The 23388-nt window shown below is 42.0% G+C and overlaps 1 protein-coding gene across 1 annotated transcript; it reads left to right on the top strand.

Moving 5' to 3' along the window:
- Nucleotides 1-324: 324 nt before the first annotated feature.
- LOC147529370 (endogenous retrovirus group PABLB member 1 Env polyprotein-like) lies at nucleotides 325-10049 on the top strand. The gene is made up of 4 exons (XM_086622907.1): nucleotides 325-1117; nucleotides 4667-4732; nucleotides 5779-5847; nucleotides 10003-10049. The coding sequence occupies exons 1-4, from the start codon at nucleotides 325-327 to the stop codon at nucleotides 10047-10049; spliced, it is 975 nt and encodes a 324-aa protein (XP_086479033.1).
- Nucleotides 10050-23388: the final 13339 nt, after the last annotated feature.

Here is a 23388-nt window from a genome sequence, read left to right as displayed (position 1 = left end):
TGTAGTGGATGGGATTGGCCTTTCGATGTGGGATCGGAAGTCCAAGCCGCCTTGATTAGATCACTCAATGTGACCATCCCCGCAGGACTGCAAGAACTTGATCTTTTAGGTAGCTTGTTACCAGGGACATGGAAAAATGTTTCTGGTTTATGGAACCAGTTAATGAGTCATGACGCCATATGTAAAATCATTCACCCTCCCATGCAACTTGTAACTGGCTCTGGAGTGGTTTGGTTCCAAACGCTGAAGCAAGCCTATTAGACTAAATTAGGACGCAGTTTCTTCTTCCAAGATAAACCGCGTTTCAATGTGTCCGGCACATCAATGTGGGGAAATGTAAAAACTGGAGCGCTCATTGGGAAAGTATTTACACATGATACGCTCCTGCCCCCCGGAATTTTTCTGATCTGTGAAGATCGTGCCTGGCCCGGAATTCCACAAGGACCTATCGGTGGTCCTGGCTATTTGGGTCGCCTAACTCTCTTTGCCCCTAGCATTCATGATTTTCAAGCTGAACGAACAACCCGAACAAGTCGGGGTAAGAGGAGCCTAAAAGAATTTGACGGCACTTGTAATGACAACGTGCAGCTGCTGAATCCAGCTGAAATAGCAGCACTATCTGTCTTCCTTCTAGGAGCCTCTGACGGCAATGCTAATAGTCAGTTAGCTAAGCTTGCTTGTTGGGCATTGAAACAATTCAATCTTACCTCTAACATTCTCGCTTCTCTATTGCTTGATGTAGATGATATCCGGCATGCTGTATTGCAAAATCGCGCTGCTATTGATTTTTTGCTGCTAGCTCAAGGCCATGGTTGTACTGACTTTGAAGGCATGTGTTGTATGAATCTACCTGACCACTCTCAAAGCATTCATAAGCAACTTGCAAACCTTCAAAGTAACATGCATCATATCACGACACGAGATGACCGGTTCTCAAACTGGTTTGGTAGTTGGAACGTACCAGGATGGATAAAAGGATTAATCATACAAGGCATAACGATATTAGTTGCATTGCTGTTTATGATTCTCTTAGCAGGGTGTGTCCTGAAGTGTGCCTCTCGGGTCCTCCTTAAAGCAATGCCAGGACTATGGATTGTCCAAAAACAGAAAGGGGGAAGTGTGGAGGAATTCCTTTCCGAGACTGGCCATAATATTCTCTCGGGTATGGACAATCCCTGTTTGGGCCCCAGAGCACAAGGTTACCAGCTAGATTACTTTTGTCCTTCAAGTTAAAACAATGGCCTTAAAAGGAAACGTAGACTGATAGCCTGCCAAGATGCACGCCTCCTGGATGCCTCTCCGATGACCGCAATGAGGAGACTGAAGGGATGAGCTTATTACCTGTGGTCTGCCAGCGCTGTCCTATCACTATAGCCCACGAGAGTGTGTTTATGCTAAGCAAGCCAATTGTAGTATGTAGTCGTGTCACGCCACATTCCGCTATATAACCTGTGTGCTGTTTGTAATAAACGGAGCATGATCTTTTAACCATATTGGTGTATGTTCATGACTCTGGGCCGTCCACAGTAGGGCACTGCAACAAAGGTATCATTTCCTATCAGAGTCCATTGGGTATTTGTATGTAGGTTTCGTTCACAGACTCTTTAGCACAGCTAGCAAATTAATTTTCTCTGTGTAAACTAAATGGTGTAGCTCTTTTTCCTCTGAAGTCATGTGATATCTGTCACCAAGAAAGCAGCCTATGAACAGCTGAATCTTGTTTTAGAGTCTATACTCTTACATGTGGTTTCTAGATGGAGGCAAATATCACTGCAATAGAGCCATTTAACTAATATATTGTCACACAATGATTAATTTCTCTTTCATTTTCAGCATGAAAGTCTGTGGCATAGACCCCCATATGGCAAAATAATAGGCTGAAAGATTAGCCACCACCACCATCTGTTACTTGTCCCTGATTTCACTCCCTCTTTCAAGGGCTGATTGCATTTTCAAAATCTTTCATTGAATGAGTCTATTTTCTTTCAAGTTATTACCTAGATGACTTCAGTAATTCTATATAGATGGGGCCTGAAAAAGAAATGCTGAGAGCAGTGAACGTGCATAATACATTTACATAACAGAGTGGAAGAGAGGGTGCTGTGATAGGAAATTTGCAGGGCTGGCATCTTGCTTCACCTGTCAGTGTTTAGAAGAGTGTATCTCCATTGCCTGCTTTGGAGCCACTCCAGAGAACCATGCTACTGCAAGAGAGAAATGAGGTGTTCAGTGCCCCATTTCTTACCAAAGTCATCCATTGTGTACAACAGGTGAGAGATAATATACCATTTCTTCTTTTGGATAACTATTTATTATATGCTGTTTTCTTTACACAAGTATTTATGCCTACGTAGATGAACTTATTACATCCAAAGCAGAAGAAAGTAAAAGGGAGAATAGAGGAAGAATAAGGAAAGCCAAGCAAAGAAAAGCAAGCATGTCTTAGGAAAGCATGAAAGGGAAATCAATTTAAAAAAGTATTCTGTGATCAAGATCCTTACTAATTTGTATGACTGTCAGGCTCTAAGTCAAATTAACATGCACTGAACCTTTGGCATGCAGCCCTTCGGACGCATGCCAATCATAGAATAGAATCATAGAATTTTCTAGGTTGGAAAAGACCTTAGAGATCATCCAGTCCAACCATCCCTAATCCCCCATTAGGGACCCTCCCTCCCCAGGGAGGTGGACAGCCTATTCCAGTGGCTGACAACCCTTTCAGAGAAGAAATTCTTTCTAACATCCAACCTGAACCTCCCCTGACTAAGCTTATACCCATTTCCTCTTGTCCTATCACCCATCACTAATGTAAAGAGCCCTTCCCCCACCTCCCCACCATCCCTTCTCAAGTATTTGTAGGCTGTAATCAGGTCTCCCCTCAGCCTCCTCTTCTCCAGACTAAACAGCCCCAACTCCCTCAGCCACTCCTCATAAGTTTTATTTTCCAGCCCCTTGACCAGTTTAGTCGCCCTTCTTTGGACCCGCTCCAGGAGCTCAATATCTCTCTTAAAGCGAGGGGCCCAAAACTGGACACAATATTCCAGGTGCGGCCTCACCAGTGCCGAGTACAGGGGCAGGATCACTTCCCTGTTCCTGCTGGTCACACTATTCTTGATACATGCCAGTATCCCATTGGCCTTTTTGGCCACCTGGGCACACTGCTGGCTCATATCAAGCCGGTAGTCAACCAACACCCCCAGGTCCTTCTCCGCCAGGCAGCTCTCCAGCCACTCTTCCCCGAGCCTATAGCGATGCTTGGGGTTTTTACACCCCACGTGAAGGACTCTGCACTTGGTCTTCTTAAAGCTCGTGTCATTGGCCTCAGCCCAACGATCCAGTCTGTTCAAATCCCTCTGAAGGGCCTCCCTACCCTCGAGCAGATTGACACAGCCTCCCAGCTTGGTGTCGCCCGCAAACTTACTGAGGGTAATCCTTGCAGAAGAACCTTTACCTTTTGTAAGCTTGGCACTGCTGGCACAGCAGCCACTGGTTGCGCTGCACCGTGCTTTGCGATAAGCGTGAGTTGTGCTCGTAGATCAAGGTAAGGCAAGCCAGCCTGGTAAGCAAACACAAGTGTTTAGCCTGTGACAAATCCTGCCCAAAGCAGAATGAATCCACGCTACCACTTTTTTTTTTTTGCCATGGGAGATGCTACAAAGGCATAAGCTGCATCTCCACATTTTACCAGCAGCATCATTGGAAACACTGCTGCTGTTTGTGAAGCAGAAGTAGAAACAAATAGCATTTCCAATAGTAGCCCTATTTATGTTCCTATTTGAACAGGAGAAAAACCCCACCTTTGTGCCTCTGAACAATGTTGTATTTAGAGGTGCCCTGTTTCTTCTCTGTTTCTTCATGCAAGTTCTAGCTGGGGAACACCCTTAAGGCTGCAAAGTTTTTCCTGTTTAAACTTTGTAACTGTATGTACAACATAACATCAATGAAGAATGATATTTTTCTGCGACATGGGTAAAAGCATTCAACTTTAACAACAAAATGAAATTTCACTATCAAATTTTCAGTTTTGAGCAGACAATTGCTTTATTCCAGGCTATCATTAAAAACACTTAGACTGCAGGATCTGCCTGTGTTAATGCCCTTGTTTTTGCACAAGCATAGAAAAGTATTTCCAGCTTTTTATTCCATTCTGTCAGCTGAATGAATGCTAACGTGTCATGACTGGCCTGCATTTGCTCCACAAGCTGATCCAAATCACACGTGCTCTGAGCGGAAGAGGTGTGGGCATGTCACAACTACAAAATCCCACTCTGCTCCTTAGCCTGGTCTTGGGTTCCGTTGCTTGTAACGTGCTCTGTCAGCTTTACTTTCTAAATTAGACTTCAGGCATATGAAAACGACTTCCCTGTTTGTGCAGTGTCTAGCAGATCATCAGAAAGTGATAAATAGAAACCTCAAAGAGGTCCTTCATGCCACATGGAAAGGACTTTGTTTTCTAGATCCATCACTTCCATTGTTCGCTATGGGATATCGGGCCAGATTCTCAGTGGAAGTAAATCAGCACAGCTTTGCTATGCAAGACAGAGCTGCCTCGAAACTGAGCTACTAATGTTTATGTGCAGGAACAGTCTAAATGTCACTCTTATGTCTGGCTCATGATTCAGAAGACCATAACTGTTTGACATAGCCCACGTATTTGTTATTTTAGGCGGCTGGTTGGAAGGAGATGGCAAAGGTTTAGGAGTCAATGATCTCCATCAGCTCTACAAACAAGGCAAGACTGCTGGGCTTTGTTTTCTTTTCGGAGCTTTCCAAGCATCAGTACTTTGCAAGTTACCCCCATAGGCAATTCAATGTCTGTTTCAAGTTAATGCGCTTTGTTTTTCAGGCCACAAATAAAATCAGAACAGAGTAAAAGTTCAGAATTGTTTGAAAACAACCCAATTTGTGTACCGTGTGAAAAGAAATGTGAAAAGAAATGTAAAAAGAGGGTCAGGGAAGCTGGGAGTAGAGAGGGCATGGGATAGGGAAAAGCTCTCCAGAGGAGGGAAAGTGATTTTTAACATACAGAAAAAGAATAAACTGAAGAGAGGAGAAAAGATAATAGTTAGAAAGTCTACGTGAAAATAATTTTGAAATAGTGTAGCTCCCTTTCTCCCAGTGAGGTTCTGGTCTCACTCATAAGAGGGTCAAAGGGATTGAAACTGCTAGCTCTTGTATTGCCATTGTATTAGAGGCGCATGAAGCAGATGACAGCAATACAATCAAGGTACGAGGACAAATTTTACCCTTGATTACAGTCATTCAACTAATTTAAAACCTTGTTCAATGTGATCTTTTAATTCTCTGACTCCTGAAAAAGCTATAGCAACAATGGAGGACTTGCACTAATCGGATATCAAACACAGACATACCTTTATCAAAACAAGCATAATTGTAGAAGGATTTAAAGGGACTTTTTTTTTCATAATGACAAAGAGCTGTTAAAGGAGGCACTTTTGTTTCAAAATCTGTGAATATGATGCTGTGTTAGTTGATTTCCCCCCTACCTTATACTTGCTTTCATCCCACAGCTCTTTTTTCAAGGATGGCACCAGAGTTAGGCTGCTAACTTGGTGTTTAGAAGACCCAATTTTACAATTCTCCATCTCTTTACGAATATTGGATGAATCTAGAGACAGCAAGTCCCTATCTGTCAGGTGGGAGTTACATTTTCCCTACAACATAAATAGGGCAAAGCGAAGAAAATGTGTACTTCAGTGACGGGCTCTGTCAGTACCTTTTCTCTCCTGTGTTTCATGCATTGCGTTGTGTAATCAGCCTCAAAAATTTCCATTGACTACCATGGAAACTGCATTGGGCCAGTAGTAGCCATAGTGATGCCAGATGGTAAGAAGCTATGCATATGACTGCAATAGACAATTGCTCACTGAATACTAAATTCGGATGAGTGCATTGGATCCAAAGTAATCGGAGTTGAGCGCAAATGCAGATGGGGAAACCACTCCCCAACACAAAATCTAGTTAAAAATGGTGCAAATACTTTGTGGGGAATGAAAGCAAGCTAAAACTATACTCAGTGACACAACTGCTTATCCACTATCAGTGGGGTAGTTTCACCCTTTGATTCACTGGACGGGTTCATCTTTCCATGAAGATATGCAAAAGAAAGGAAGAGAGATAAAAGGTAAAGAGCTGATTTGACTAATATGAACCCTGAGCAAAGGAACTGGCAGGCTCAGACAACCAGAAATAAGAGATGAAACCTTTGAAATCCATGTCACCACTTCAAGACTGACTCAAATCAGCAGTGACCCATAGCCATTATAATACCTGGATGAGCTTTTGGTAACTTCCATGAATTGAGTTTGAGTTCTTAGACCAGTTAAGAGCAAATGTTCACATTAAGCAATTCAAAAACCAAACCTGCACTCTTAGGCAGCTGGAAGAAATGAAAAAACTAAACCGCATTTGTGACGTTAAAAGTAATTGTGTTTTTGTCTAAAGCCAGAAATTAACAGGGCCAAGACTTCCTTCCTACACTGCTCTGTTTAATAGTAAACCTTAGTGCCTGGACATTGTAATAAAGACAGCCAAAGAGAAATTCAAGACAGACAAATGTGTTAACCATCACCTGGAATAAGAAAGTCGGTAGAATGGAGAGAAATTTGTATGGCTCCTGTAAATCGTGTGACTATGTTTTACATTATTTATTTTTTGTGTTTGTTTTTCTCTGAAAACCACTGAGAAAACTCTGCTCGTGCAGAAAATCAGCACAAGCAATGTAGGCTTCAGCAGGCAGGGGAAAGTTAGCAATGCCCAGTTATCACTTTGTCCAAGGATTTTATTTCCTTTGCAAGAGAGAGAGAAACAAGTCCTTACCTGTCAAAAGACTTCTTGCTAGCACCAACGAAGAGATGCAATTGAACAGCAAAGCAACATTTTAGATAGCTTCCTTTCACGATCAAGTTTCAAGATTCTCTCGTGCAAGTAAAAAGCAGTGGTAGACAAGGATAGAAGCATACAACGCTCTTCTCTCAAATGATTAAAAATAACAGAAAAAGAACCATTTCAGTAAAGCTGCAATAAGAAAAAGAAAAAGGAATGGATGCAGTTAGAACAGCAGTCAACAGGGTGTGATTAACACCACCTTGAAAATATTTCTCCACACAGAAATTGAATGCATGAGAGAATATATTTTCGCTGTTGCTCTTAAAATTAGTCTGAGAATGATCTTCCCAGATGAGTTGGGCATCTACTTGATGTCTAAATGTATATATTTCCACAAGAAGGGACATAGACACAATGGCAATTTTGTGCAATGCAGATCATGCTAAACCATTGATTTTTTAATTTTATTGTTTTATTTTTTTTTAAGTTCAGCATCTACTCTTGCATGGTTGCTTACAAATGCAGGCAAGGAGACCACACTGATTGCAATAGTGAACTGAACTCATATCTCACATTGGCTTGAAGATGCAGTTTGACAAGTGCTGCTTAAACAAACCTGAGCACATCAGTTATTTTCAAATGATTTACTCATTACAGTTGCTCGCAACGTAAAAGCCAACAATCAGTCATTAGCACACAGCAGAGGAAATTTTCCCAGGGTATTATGTATCGTGTTTGGACAGTTAGAACTCACCGCTATTATTTATTCACGCCACTATAAATTATTCTTCCCAAAATGAGCTCCAGTCACGTAAATGCTGACATCGAAAGTACCAGAGGCCTCTCTTTTCCTGCAGCGTGTATATTTCCTTTCTAATAAACTTCCTGCCTAAAAATGGAAAACCAAAGGCTAGTGGAGCTCAGGTGTTTAAAATCAATGCCCTGGAGGCGAGGAGTAAAGCAGTTTGATTAACATTTGCTGTGTCTCTCTCAAGGCTCTAAAATTGTCGAGGGCTTAAATAGTTCTGGTGCTGCAAAACAGCACTGCTGAAACGTGAATAACTTTCATACTAAGCGTCGGTTTGTCACAGGCTTTTCCCTTCCTTTTTTAAAAAAAAAACACATATTTTTGTCCTGTCAAACGATACCCAACTAGGCACTCTAGATACACAGCAGTTTTGAGTACCTACACATGGGGTCACTTACAGCAAGGAAACCAGAAGCAGTCAACCAGACCGAGTCAGCCCTCCGCACAGTGAAAAGGCTTTTGGGACACAGATGCTGTTCATATTCCCAGCGTGATGCAGTCTACTAGAAGCTGTACTCAAACACCAGTTCATTTTACTCAAGCCTCCTGATAGGTAACGATGTCGTCCTGTAGACACTGTTAACAGGGGCTGGATTTAAACCAGGGAAAACGAGGTCTGAAAATGACTCCCTGGGAGTTGTTATAGCCAGCCAGAATCTGGTACTGAATTATCATTAAATTGAAGCCATTTCAAGGTGTCTCTGTGGTGGTTCATTCCCACAGACACTTCCACAAATAGTGGATGAAAAAAAGTTTTCCCTTGTTGTAAGTGGGAGAAAAAAAATACCCAAATGCTTTCTGCCTCATTTTGGAATCACATGATTTTGAAAGACAGCTTGTCAGAGGTACCAAGGATGAAATGCCAGGAGAGAAACTGAGCTGCACTTACGGGTCCAAGGGCTCTTCTTGGGCTCATCCTGCTCCCACTGAAAGAAGTGAATAATGCAACACCCTCTAAAATGATCAACATTGTTGCAGAGTTAAAACCAAACTTTCTCAGTGAATGGCCCTAAAGCATAGACCACGTTATGGCCCTCGGCTTCCACAACAGCTCTAGTGGAACCCCAGTGCGTCGTGGGGATCGAGTATCCTACAGAGGCTGGTCCAAACCACAAACGAGTTGGAAATTTTCAGTAGAAATTTGTAACTCTTGCTGTGTTTAGTACTTCTTCTAAAAGCCAAGAAATGTAAATATATGCAAAACTCTGCTCAGTCTTTGATGAACACAGCAGACTGTCTCCAGCTCTAACTTGCTCTGAGATATTTGTCTACAATTTCTGTATCTGACTTATGGAAACACACAGGTCAGAAGCACTGCTTTTTGGGGCTGCCTGCTCTGTGACAGCTTTATTGTCATACCGTGGAAGAAGTAGACATCTCCTTTGAAAATAACTTGAAAATGACTTTGTCGTTATTTTAGGCATCACTGACATTTCTTTGGGATTTTATGTCTGCAGCTCCACCAGACACTGCTGAGAGAGAAGCAATTCTATTGACAAGTTGCCCCTGGAGCATGCTATAAATGGGACATCATACCTCAAATGTACATTCCAGAGATATGTTCTGATTTCATTTGCTTGGCAAAATCTATCTCATAGATGCAGGAAACAAACATGTTGAAGAAAATTATCATTGTTATTAGCTCACATAAACACTGCTGAAGATACTGACAAATAAAAGAATTGGTCTCCACTGACTGCTGCTGCCATAAAATGTCTTCAGAGAATTGTTTCTCCACAGCCTTCAGCAACACAAGACAAGCAGCTTTGATTTAATCTTAAATATGTATATATTTAAATATTTTGATAATTTCTTCTATGTTTAAAACACATCTCCCTCCTCTTTGTTTCAAGACAGGACCAAAGCCAGCCAGACATTTTCTGAGTCAGGTTATTCTGGCATTATCTCTACATGTCATTAAAGCTTGAAGAGACAGAAGCTCCTACAGACTAAAATCAAACAAGATCAATTTTTGCCAGCTCAAGAAGATCAAATAATGTGAACAAGCACTGAGAGACAGATCTTTGATGGATATAAGTTGTAACCAATGGTGTACACAAATTAAGGGCACAGCCCTTGAGCTTTGATATTTCTTCTACAGGACCTCAGCTTTGAACTCTCGAGGTCTGTATTTACCCATTTCCTTGCAGAGAACGTTTCTCACTTAAATAAATATTCTCAGGAATTTTTGCAGAGGACAGGAAGTCCAGAACTCAGATTTACTCATGATCTTGCTGAAATGAGTCATTTATTATTTCAGTTAATTATTCGACTATACGTAGACGTTTGCTATCATTATATGGGTTTTTATCTCTTTCTCTTTTTTTCCTTTTTTTCATTTTCAGGACATGATCCTTGCAGGAAAGGGCTGCACAACCAAGACAGCTGCTGAAGAGTGTCACTCATTAGTTTCACACTGGAAAAGTAAATATGCTAGCAAATGTGTTACACGTCTAGGTGTATTTGTGAGCAACAACTAGTTTAGAGAATGTCTACATCTGTGACTTAAGCGCAATAAACCAAAACAAGACAAATGTCAACGCCTTGGTTGACAAATGAAAAGCAAAGCAGATGGCTTCATCCTAAATTGAAAGTCCCTTTTTGCATGTAGGAGAAGGCTTGCAGTTGCACTTGCTGCAGAGAAAAGCCAGGAGCACAGTGAGTGAGGAGATCTCCCACCATATCTCACAGAGCTAACAGTTTGTCCCCCCATCGCCAGCTGGGTGGGATGCAGCTGCCTAGATGTTTGTTTATGAAACTCCCAAGCTTTGCTCATCAGGCTATGTTGGTTGAGCTAATAGCCAAGTCCTCCCCTGTGATCCAATCGAGTGGCTTGAGGAGCCTGCGGGAAGCCAGGAGAGGGAAGACTTTTTTCCCCCTGTGCCGAATAACAACTTCATTTTCAGCACTTCATTAACTATTGCAGCTGCAGCAGAATCACTTTAAGTAGGGAAAAAGAAAAAAAACGAACACAACAAACCCAGCAGATCCTCAGACTGAGCTAAGCTCTGCAGGGTGGTTTAGCCAGTGGCTCTTCTCCCTCCTCTGCTTGCCCTGCTGAGTAGCTCCCAGGGACAGGGTGGAGCAGGACATGCCTGGAGCCACGCAGAGCTCAGCCCCCGATGCTCACTCCTGTCGCACAGGAGACCCTTCCCAGCCATGATGTCAGCAGGGACAGATGTACTGGCAGAGAAGTAGAGACCACTTGGTAATACCCCTTAAAGAGATGTAAGCAGCACTCCTAGCTTTCTTCTGAAGTATTAGGACACACAGATACTGCCATATAAGCCCAAAGCCATCTGAAACATGTTTGTTTACAAAGCAGATGTCATTAATGCTGCATCAGTTATGGCATCCATCATCAAGAGGAGCACAGTTTTTCGCACCATTTTCAAACCCCTAAAAACCACCGCCTTCATCCCAATGTTTACAGCTAACAAACAGCAGATCCAGCAAAACACTGCCTTCCTTCATTTCTCCAAGTTTCAGTATCGAATGAGTCACTGTGGTCTGAGCTTCTTCAAAATTTGAATTTCAGAATGGACCACAGTCTTCTGCGCCCGTCCTGCCCCACTGACACACAGTCCATAATCAAAACCATCTCTTGACAGACCTGTTAGCATATCTAGTTTGCATCTCATCCGGTTTTGAATTTTCTCTAATCCCCCTCAACCTTAGGTCATAAAATAACACTGATCACTCTGGACAAAGGCAGTGCAACAGTGCATACTTCTGTTACACTCTCCCTCAAAGGCAGCCCACCTCTGACCTGTGAGCATCATCTTCACAGGATGCAGAAAATCAGGCTGTAGCTTTGTCTATGCAGCCATTCTGGCCATGGCTCCTGTATTATTAATATCAGTAGAAAATCAATTCCAGAGTTTTAATAAGAGGGTTTTGTGATTTCCTGGCTACTGTGCAGCTCAGGTAAGATGGAGCTATGAGTGCATAACAACTTAAAAAATACCTTAAATCAAGTGATATCAATGAGATTAGATGGTCAGAACATGAACCATAAGCGAGTAGCCACTTCTCAGGATAATAGAACTAAGGGTCTTGCCTCAGGGCAGACAATAAGTTGATGTGCATTTAAGAAAAACAAATACAGAACTGTGGACTTTCAACCATTTAACTATTCAGCAAAGATCTTGAGATTCTGTGGTTTTTTTTTTATTATTTTGGGGGGGTGTTTTTTTGTAATATTTTGTTTTGTTTTAAATAAAAGCTGTTGCCTGGACTGTTCAATTTGCATTAGCAAATGAATTATGCACACTAGCTAAGAACCATACTGTGAAGATATGTTTTGAACAGAATACAGGAGGTATTGGATTAGAGAAAATTTAAACTACACAAATTCTCAGTTGTTTATTTCAGTAAATCTGCTGCAAAAGGACTTTTTTCCTAATCCTACCAGATGAGATTTTCAGAGTCTGCACCCTTAAAGCTGTTTTTATTATTATATAATAAGAATCTCATAAACCTTGACTGAATACAGAACTAGGCAACTCGGGGATTTTCCTGTCACTTATGAGCACATCTTTTTAAAACAGTCGTTAAAGAATTCTGGCACGTATAATGCCAGGATAGGAATCTACAGAGGCAGTGTCTTACACACAGCCAGCTACCAGCAACAGCTGCGATAAGAAGAAAGGGAAATCAGTGAGGTGGTTCTCACAGGAAGTTTAAATTCGCTGCTCACCTCTACGTGGTGCAAGTATGTAATCACAGTTGTATACACACACCTGCCAAATTAGAGTTGGATAAATGAACTTCTCCTATAGGGAGCTGTGACATACAGTGAATTTACCAGGATGAAAGATGAAGGCAGTGATTATAATTATGGCAATAAACAAAGCCAAATAAAATATATACTTAAATTTGAAATGGACCCAAACGGAAAGACCTCTGTGAGCTGTTCCAAGCTGTGGAAGCACTCCTTTAATGGAGACTAAATGAGTTCAAAAAGTATATTTATTGTCACTTTCTCTCTCTCACACACAAAACCTCCAACAAATCAAGCTGTGTTTATCTCTACTAACTTCTTTCGGATTTTCACAGTCCAATTTTCTTTATTTGGTTTTGATACTTGCTAAGAGCACCTAACTGGCAACTGCAGAAAGGCAAACATCCTGATTCCCAAGCAAACGGATTGTGCCGTGTTGGCAATGGCTGTCTTTTCCACGCTGACCTAGAAGGGAGAACTCCTGGGAGAAGAGGGTTGAATGTAATGTCACACGAATGCCGTATTTTTGCAGCTGAACAGTGTGCATCATTCTCTGCACACTGTGTTTTTGCAGCTGGAATGCCTAATTTGTCTTATTATCCACACTATATAGAATCTCACGCAGAATGCTGTTATGGATGTATCAGAGCGATAGAAATGTATATAAGCTATTATAATACATTTTACCTTCATGTTTTTGTTGTTTTTGCAGGGGCAAAATAACCTCATTCAACCTGATGCAGGGCAGAAAATCATCCATTACAGATATGTCTCTGCTGTAGTGACATGAACAGCCTAACAATCTCACTGAGCTGGTTACTCTGCTGGGGACCGGCAGCTTTATCGGCTATGCAAGGATTCATCATATGCACTGACTTGGTGTAACGGTGGGCAAAAATCTCAATAAGGGGCTCTAAATACATGGTTTGACACTCAGCTAAGCAGCAATAGGGAGCGGGATGGTTGGCAGAGAAGAATAATCAGCCTCAGTGTTCAGACTCTAAAGCTTCAACTTCAACCATGTAGCAGCATGGAGGAACCCCGCTGCAGGCGGTGTGCGTCAGTGACTGCAAATTTTGCAGACTGGAAAGCTGTGAGTTTGGAATTGGTTCTTCTCCCTTACCTTCATTTTAAAACAAAATGCTTTAGAAAGGATGAGAAATATTGTTCTTAAAGGCCAGGAAATTTCTATGGCCAGTTTAGGGTTTTCCTGTGGCTTAGAAGTGTCCCATCCATCACGAGCTTGTACAGAAACCAAAGAAAGGGGAGCACAGAGGCGGTTTTTGGATAAATTTCCTAATATGTGGTTAATCTTCACAAAACCAGTACAAAACGTGCTTTTTGCCTCTCTGATGCTCCATCTGCACAAACAACCAAATGTTAATAATGATTTTCCTATTTCTAAAGGGATATCCATTGATCCGAGTGCTGCACAAACATGTTACAGACTGCAATTTAAATGTCACATTGCATAAAACCATCTGCTTACCTACCAAAACTCAGCACTCCTTGCCCACCTCAAATCTCTGGGCACACTCTCAGATCCTAATTAAAAAAACCCAACAACAAACAAAATATGAAGATGGTTGTATCTACTTATCATTGCCTGAACAAAATTCAGTTTAAAAGCAGAGCTCAAGGAACTTTGTGGAAGAACAAACTTTTGTCTTTTCTGTAGTAAAAACAGCATCTCTTACTGCAGTGGGCTCATCCCACTGCTGGGACAGTGACACCACTGTGGGATGGAGGTTGTGTAACTGAGTTCTTTCTGCACTGCAGGGAGCCTCATTTTGTCCCTAAAGTTTCAGAGACAGATACAGATCATGGAAGTACATCTCTTTAAGCTGTGATGTCATAAGGAAAAAGAGCTGATGAAGCTACATGGACAGCTGAAAATGAATAACATCCTTTCCTAGCTATTTATTACTCTGAAGCATTAGCAGAGAACATTGAATAACACCCAAAACATTTTCACACCAGGATGTAGCTGCCCGGTCATTGCCAGAGATCTTTCAAGTCAGGATCACAGTCTGTTCCTCAAAATACATCTTGGGAGAAAAAAAAAAAGACCCCAAACCAACAAAACAAAACAAAAATACCCCCAAACTAATTAAAATATCTACATTACTATCTGCTAATCTTCACTTACGTCAGCTACTCTTCACTCAGATTCTCATCTTGTTTAGGTCACTATGGAAACTGCAGTTTTTAATTTGCGAAAAGAAGACTGTAGTACTAAATGCTAATTGAATATTGATAGCCTGGAAGCCTCCCAAATGTCTTTTTACGGACTCATAGAAACATTTACTAGGCATGGGAAGAGACTAAAACTTATGGAAGATAAATCACTTTCCTTACTCCCCTGGTTTCTATTAGAGAAGATAAAATACGTTTTACTTCACAAATAACTAGTTTGAGAAATGTGATCAGGTTTGAGTTTGTTGTGTTTGTTGTTGTTTTTGTTGGGTTTTTCCTCTACCCGTTTCCGTTGTTTCCCTTCAGAAAACAGAAGTGTCTCATGGACATATGTAAAAAACCTCCTCAAACTCAGAAATGATAGCTCTTCTTTTTCCTTTGCTCCAATATGACAGTGAATTTCTGTAAGGGCTTCTAGATGCAGCCTCACAGACTCTTTTCCCCTAAATTCTCTGCTATGCCTCTGTCTGAAGTGAATTCAGAAGCTGCATCTGATTTTAGATGCAAGAAGAGTCTGTCTGAAAAAAAGGTTATATAAAAAAGGGCAAACCAGACTACTTTAGCCTCCAAAAAAAGGATAACAGCTCTTACACAATGACATGTAAGATTGAGGGGTGCAATGCGCAGCCAAACCAGGAGATGTGACAGCAGGTTTTCACTTTCTAGACTATGACTATTAATCTCTTTAATAGGGGCAAAGCTCTTTCAGGGCTGACATCGATATGAATTTTGCAGGACTCTCTGCTGTTCCTGGCTTAGCACCACTAATTAATAGGTCTTCGGCTAAGTGGCAGGCTGAGCCCCTGTGGTTATTAACATGGCAGGTCTAGCTTGAGGAGGTGATGCCAAGTCATTAGGTACTGTGATATTACAGGCTCAGCATCTCCAGCGTGCTGGCCCGATGTCCAGGAGCTGAAATCTGAGAGTGCTAGCATCAGCAAGTCTGGCTCGTTAGTCTGACGCCAAAGCCATCCCATCATTATTGGCTCAGCACTTCTGCTTGCTGAGATAAGGTCCACACATGCATCTCGCCCAGGTCCCTTGCTCAGCACGCTCGTCCTGCTGATTTAAGGCAAAGCGCTCGTGGTTTCTTGCTGAACACGTGTAGTTTACTGTTTGGATGCCAAGAGGTTAACAAACCTCAACAGCTCAGCTGGTCCTTCCTGAAACCTGACAAGTCCACGGACATTACTGGCACATGCCCTCTTCAGTGTCTGAGGGCAAGGCTCACTGACAACGATACGCTTTCAGGCGAGTAACCCTCATTGCTTCTAAGGGATTTAGCTCTTACAGCGGTCTGGGCAGAGAAACAAACCCCGAGTATGAACTGCAACCTGTACTGCGCTCTCTGCAAGGGGATCACTCCACCTGACAGCAGGATTAGCCGAAAGCTGCAAGCCTCTCCTAAAACAGCTTCTCAAACTGCAAATTTATTCCACTTGAGGCTGAGCAGACAGACCTCTAAACACCCGAGGCAAGTCCGATTCCATAGCTGAATGGCCCAATCCCCATCGAGTCTAGACAAGTGAGCCCTCTGCACTCCTTGCCCAGGATTACTCCCAAGAGCCTTTCCAACCCATTCTCCAGGGCAGATAGCCTTGCCAGAGGATTTTTTTTTCCTGTGTACATATGTATGCCCTTACACATGTAAGGTGTAATAGTTAAGATGTAACTTGAATGTTTAAAGCAAAACATAACATTTGCTATGTTTACATGCTAATTTTCAGAAAAAGAAACAAGTTTAATTTTTCTTTTGAACATTTTAACAAATCAACAACTCCAAGTACTTTCCTGCTGGGGAAACAAAAACCTGGAGCACCTTTCTCCTCACTTGTTTGTTTCTGATGTTTGATGCATTGACTAATTATCTGCATTCATTTATTCAGTCTGAAATGGGAGAAGGGTTTCCCGCTTGCAGGCAGTGGATGGAGCCTGTTAGGGCACGTCTTGCAGGTCTGGAGCCTGCCAGGGGCTGACCACCGAACGCACCCACTCCTGCTGACCACCATCAGCACAACATCTCTGTTCACCTCAGTAAAGAACTGGTACCACCCCCAGATGAATTATAGAATGGCATAGGCTGGAAGGGACCTCAGAGATCATCTAATCCAACCTCCCTGTCATGGGCAGGGACGCCTCTCAACTAGATCAGGCTACTCAAGGCTCCATCCAACCTGGTCTTGAACACCTCCAGGGAGGGGGCATCCACAACTTCTCTGGGCAATTTATTCCAAAGTCTTACCACCGTCATACTGAACCATTTCTTCCTAAGATCTAATCTAAATCTGTTCTCCTTCAATTTAAACCCATTTCCCCTTGTCCTATCAGTGGACACTCTTGTAAAAAGTCCTTCCCCAGCCTTTCTGTCAGTTCCCTTCAGGTATTGGAAGGCAGCTATGAAGGCAATTTTTTATCCATTGAGAATGTCTGGATGGAAAAATACCTAGTACATTTTAAGGCCAGAATGGACTGTTTCAAAGTCTTGTTTCAAAACGATGATTTCTTATGAGACTATAGAAAATCTGTTAGGAAATTACCAAGTCTTGCTTTAAATATGTCAAGTTAAAGTGAATAGACTAAGCATCCAGGGAGGTTGTTCTAGTAGCTACTTATATTCAGCATTAAAAATTCACACCGAATTTCAAGTTCGAACTTGCATTTCCTAAGCTTCCAGAAGCTGCATCTTGAAATACCTCTGCGAAACTAGACATCTTGTTAGGATCAGAGAGATCCTGTACTGGGATGGCATTATCTGCCATCTGCTGTGGAAGAGACAGGTCAGGCATTTTGAGAGTGCTCTCCAGACTCAGGGAATAGCATCTGAAGCTGCTTGCTCACGCACAGCCAGCTATCACCAGGCTAGGGTGTTACTCGTAGGCAGGAAAGAAAGAAGACATTGCAACGAACTGTAACATTTCATGGGGAATTTCAAGACATAAAGAGAGAGAAGGCACGAAAGGCATTCTAGCAGTCTTTTTTTTTTTTTTTTTCAGGGCAGAAAGAAATGCATTAGTTTTATTTCACCTACAAACATTTCCTTGACAACAATGCGAGATTTTTTGTCCTCACTGCTGGTCCATTCTTTATGGCACCTTTCCAAATATTCTAGATTAATTATTCCCCACTCAATACCTGCATAGACCAACCATGAATCTGGAACAACCCCAAAGCTGTGAAAGACAGGTCCCCACCCCCTTTCCTGTACAACTGGAAGTGCAGTGCATTTTGGGGGAGAGGGGAAGAAGATTTGAAAGTGGAAAGTAAAATATAGTAACGGAAAATATTTAATGAATTCCAGACCATTCACCAACCGCTCAGCTAGAAATGCAGAAGGGAACTGACAGACAGAGAAGGAAATGCAAATTAGATAAGCAATAAAGCAGCAGAGCTGCACGGCCACAAATTCTCTTCAGATTTCTCAGAAGTCGGTGTGTTTAGACTTGACTTTGAATTGACATAATGGGCACATTTTACTTGATGTCTTACTAGCAACCGAGCCAAATCACAGTGCACTTTAGCTCTCCAGTGTTCTAATAAGCATTTGCTTCAAAGCAGCAGTTCAGATCTCCCTGTGAATTTTGTCAAGTACACATCATATCAAAGGATAAGCGTTTGCCAAAGCCTTTCTTCAGCCACAAAGCAGGGGGAAGGTTTGTTTAAAGAATGTCAAGTTGCACCTGCTGGCTCACACTGGGAGGATAAAAGGAACGACTGGAATTTCTGTCACTGTTGAATTTTATTTTTCATTTCTTCACATTGATAAAAATACTTTAAAAGACTTGTTGCATTACAAAAGCAGACTGTTGCTGTAAGCCTATTCAGAGCCCTTCGAATGGGAAGATAATAGATTGGTAGCTAATGAAGTGGTGCTTGTCGATGAAGCAAAAGAGTGGAATTAGGTTGGCATGTTAACAAGATGTGGATGCCATGCATGCTAAAGCAGCCTAAAGCATTGCACGGCCTTTGCTAGGTCTAAGCTCAGACTTTCAATACATTGGCCCACAAACTTACAGTGAACATGAGATTGTCCTTTTGCCTGCGTGGGGAAAGCAATAAAGGCCACAGCTCTGATGGGGTAGTTAACTTGCCACTAGATACAGGGGAGGAGAGGAAGCTTTGTTTCTATCTTTTAGTTTCTCCTAGAGCTATTGGAGCGACATGGATTTGATCGATGGACCACTCACTGGATAAGAAATTGGCTGGATGGTTGCACTCAAAGAGTTGCGGTCAATGGCTAGATGTCCAAGTGAAGACCAGTGTCAACTGGTGTTCGGGCCGGTGCTGTTTAACATCTTTGTCGGCAACATGGACAGTGGGATTGCACCCTCAGCAAGTTTGCTGGCAACACCAGGCTGTGCAGTGCAGTCGACAGGCTGGAGGGAAGGGATGTGATCCAGAAGGACCTTGACAGGCTGGAGAGGTGGACCTGTGAGAACCTCATGAAGTTCAACGTGTGCAAGGTCCTGCACGTGGGTCGGGGCAATCCCAAGCACAGGTACAGGCTGGGCAGAGAATGGATTGAGAGCAGCCCTGAGGAAAAGGACTTGGGAGTGCTGGTTGATGAAAAGCTCAACATGAGAAAGTAATGTGCTGCCCAGAAAGCCAACTGTATCCTGGGCTGCATCCAAAGAAATGTGGCTAGCAGGTCAAGGGAGGTGATTCTGTCTCTTAGCTCTTGTGAGACCCAACCTGCAATATTGCCTTCAGCTCTGAGGCCCCCAACATAAAAAGGATATGGAGCTGCTGGAGCAGGTGCAGAGGAGGGCACAGAAAGATGATCCGAGGGCTGGAACACCTCTCCCATGAAGACAGGCTCAGAGAGTTGGGGCTGTGCAGTGTGGAGAAGGCTCTGGGGAGACCTTCTAGCAGCCTTCCAGTATTTAAAGGGGGCCTACAAGAAAGCTGGAGAGGGACTTTTTACAAGGGCATGTAGTGATAGGACAAGGGGCAGTGGCTTTAAACTGAAAAAGGGGAGATTTTGATTAGATCTATGGAAGAAATTCTTCCCTCTGAGGGTGGTAAGGCACTGGAACAGGTTGCCCAGAGAAGTTGTGGATGTCCCCATCCCTGGAAGTGTTCAAGGCCAGGTGGGATGAGGCTTTGAGCAACCTGGTCTAGTGGAAGGTGTCCCTGTCATGACAGGGGGGTTGGAACTGGGTGATCTTCGAGGTTCCTTCCAACTCAAACTGTTCTATGATTCTATAATTCTATGATTTTACCAGCACAGAAGATAAGGCAGCAGGGAGCGGCTGCAGATGGCATCCCTCTCTCAGGGCATGCAGAGAGTCATGGCTCTGCATCACTGTATGGCTGAGATCTGCCCTTCGCACAAAGTAAATTGAAAGGCATATAACGTAAGCCAATGTACAACTGCAGATGTCCATGTTCCCTGAGCTCAGTGTACATTTGTGGTATAAATTATGAGCACACACAGAATAAAACAATTGTCTCTATAAAACAATAGTTGCTGGGGGCAGGGGGGATAAAAGGACCTACATAAGGGTAAATTTGTGTGAGCATATATATCAGTGTGCCGCATGGGCTCAGTCATTCTCTGCCTGTTTCCATTTTCCTAGCCAGGAGAACATTACCTCTCTTCCTAGTGTGGGGGTTTGACAGTGTGAATTCTAAAAAGAATGAGGTGCTGAGATCCTCTTGCAGCTGAGGCCAGCTCCACAGTGAAGAGTCACATTGAGTAGGATAGCCAACAGTGAGATGCAGACGCTAGATTCATTTAATAAAGCTAAGCTATTATCACAAAAGCATGTGGAAGATCAGGGAGTAGAAAATAGGACTGCATTTCCTGCAGTCCCACAACTCTCTTCCCTTCACTACACAGCAAGGGATTACAAAGACTGGATAGTAACATTAGGCAGCATAGCTCCAATCAGTTAGTCTGAGAACGAGGGACTTGGAAAACCAATTAGAGAGGCTTCTCTGGTTTTTGTCATCTACATTAACAATCAGCTTCAGAATTGTTTCCCAGGTTTTGTCCTTTTGCTACTATGATGCCCATTTTCAAGTATTGCCCCTTTTCATCTATGGACTACATTGGGAAAGAACAAATTGCATCTGATTTGCAAACAACTACTTAAAAGCTTTCAATTACTTCAGAGGCTATCTTGCTTTCACTTATTGGGAGGTTGGTCGGAGCAAGTCTCTCCTAAGTCCATCTGGTTATAAGGAAATGAAAGAGTTACCAAATCAAATACTATTTTTTTTTTTTTCCTTTTCAGGTGTTAAAATGGAGTGCTATAAGCAGCTCTCAGAGACCAGCTGTGCCCTGGAGAGGGTTTATCTTTTCTCAAATATCAGCAGAGGAGATAGGTAACACAGAGCTACTGATGGCAATACACAGAGAATTTCTCAGTTAAGTTACTAACCCTAATTAGAATTTGGCTAAAGCCAAGCCCTTGGATCAGGTACAGCAAAACTCTGCTGTGTTTTGAATCCAGGCACAACGTTTAGACACGATCCAATTTCCAGCTTAGCCTAGCATTGTGTTCACTTGGAAGGGGATGGGCCTCATCTCTAATTCAAGCCAGTCTGATCGGAGGCTATCCAAAGTTGCCATATGCTGCCTGATCTGTGGCCTGATGAAAAGAGTTTGCTGTTCTATCTTGCTCTTCTAGAAGAAGGGCTAAGTACGAGCAATTTCTGCAGCAGTTTAAAGAAAAAAAAGTGAAAACACCAAACTAAACAGTTATACCTATATCTAGTTTATTCAGCATTGGTTTTGACTGTTTCAGATTTATCAATATGCTAAAACATATCCCTCACCTTCCACATCTTGGTCTCTTGAACCCATTCCCAAAATGTTTACATTTCTAACTATACATTGAAAATATTGCAGAATTCACTCAGGAATAACTCATTTCATTCATCCACACCCTCTTCAGCTTTTAAAAATAAACGTTATAGCAAATGCCTAAACTGAGTACTACTGTCATGAATTTGCCTAGCTAACAGCGTTTTAGGCTGTCACATGGTGGACAGCTCTTGCTGTCTCTCATAATAACCTTAAACTCAGCACAGTGTCCTTCACCATAGGAAGCTTCTGCAAGGCCTCATCTTCCCTAGGCTTCCTATGGGACCAGAAATCCCCTCTTTTCACTCCACCTCTCAAACCCGTATAACCTGGCTGCTTGCTATGCACTACACTGTACAGCCTAATTTGTGCTTGATGTATTAGTTTGCTACACTTCACCCTATGGGACTGACAAGAGGCACAGCCCTGTCCCAAACAGTAAGCTTCTACTGATTCTCCAGTCTTAGGTAATGGAGACTAAGAAAACCACCATCATGACCCTGGCAATCTGCTCCCAGAAGTACCAGGCCAATGAGAATAGGATGAGGGTCTTCTAAAATCTATTGTTTAAATAAGTTACACTCGTAACAGAAAGTAAGGATAATAGAGGTGGAAGGGGGAAGGAATGAATCTGAAAACAGCAAAATATACAAGAAATTGAACAGCTGATTTTTTTTTTTAAGGTCAACCATCTATTTTTTCTGTTTCTGGTGAACTCAGATGTTTTTAGTAATTCCCTTTGATATCAAATGACATTCATTATGCTTCTCTGTTTGTAACCTAAATTCTTCCAATTATAAGGCTTATGTTACTTAGTTTCCAAGTGCTTGCTGTTCCCAGGTTGCTTTTAGCATCTATCAGACAGTTTCATCAAGCTGTGCCCAGGATGTGGATAAACTAAAGGCAGTGCCAAAGGTGCATATTATAGCAGTGAGCTTTATTAGCAGAAACTTTATTAGCATCCTTACTGAGAAAGGATGCAGTGTCAGCCCACAGCTTAAAACATATGATACAACAGAAGAACCTTAACATGACTTAGTCATGGGATAAGATTTGACTGAAGCTCACACCATATTTAGTAACGAGTTCTGTCAGCCAGGAAGTCCCAGACAAATTTTAAAATATTTTAATTAATCTTAATCTACATCGAAGGGGAAGGATGGGAAAAGGGAAAAAACATTAACAGGAAAATATAAGCCAGTTCTGGTTTGCTCACATATCTGTGTTACTTTCAAGCTTTTCATCATGGTAACTGAATGCATGACACCATGCATTTAATTTCAATTTTTTTTCCAGTGACACCAGTTTAAGGAACTGTGTCTCCCATCCTAGCTCCATCTTCTAAACTGCAATGTACAATTGTGGAGGGTTTTTCTAAAGCGGGATATTTCCAGCATTCTAGCTTGAAGCATCACAGAACAGCATATCTCGAGTCCTGACACTGTTTAAAAGTCAGCAAACTGCACCATGGGATTTGAAATCCACAAGCCAGCTTCTTTAATAAAGAAAATTCCCATGGAAGCACATCCTGTGACAAGTCGACCTCCCTAACGCATTCCCAGCTTGTATGAATTACTGCACCTTTCATTCCTTTTAAAACTACTATATGTTCTTTCTTATGCAGTCCTGGGCTTGAGACCTTAATGGTACAACTGGTTTTGTTGATAAGTAAGGGAAGTAGATAAAATATTGTGATAGTTCTAGCATTCTCTTTTAACAATTTTCAAGCATTTATGGAAAAATTTCTTCTCATGATACCTCTTTAATTCTGTTTGTTTTCCCTTACAAGTTTCTACCTAAAAAAATCCAAACTGTTTAGCTCAGTCACGCAGTCATCCAATAACCTTTTTCTAAATTGACAAATTAATTCTATTTCAATCGTAACTCTGTCAAGGACCTTATTTTCATCTACTTTACACTGGGCTCCTAGATAGCCATTTGCACATTTTTGACTCTTGCTTGTGGCAAAGTCAACTCATGTATTCAGAGAGACCATTCATCCAA

The sequence above is a fragment of the Tauraco erythrolophus genome, chromosome 1 (assembly GCF_009769465.1).
Source record: "Tauraco erythrolophus isolate bTauEry1 chromosome 1, bTauEry1.pri, whole genome shotgun sequence".
Lineage (NCBI taxonomy): Eukaryota > Metazoa > Chordata > Aves > Musophagiformes > Musophagidae > Tauraco > Tauraco erythrolophus.
This window is presented reverse-complemented; position numbering and strand designations above follow the sequence as displayed.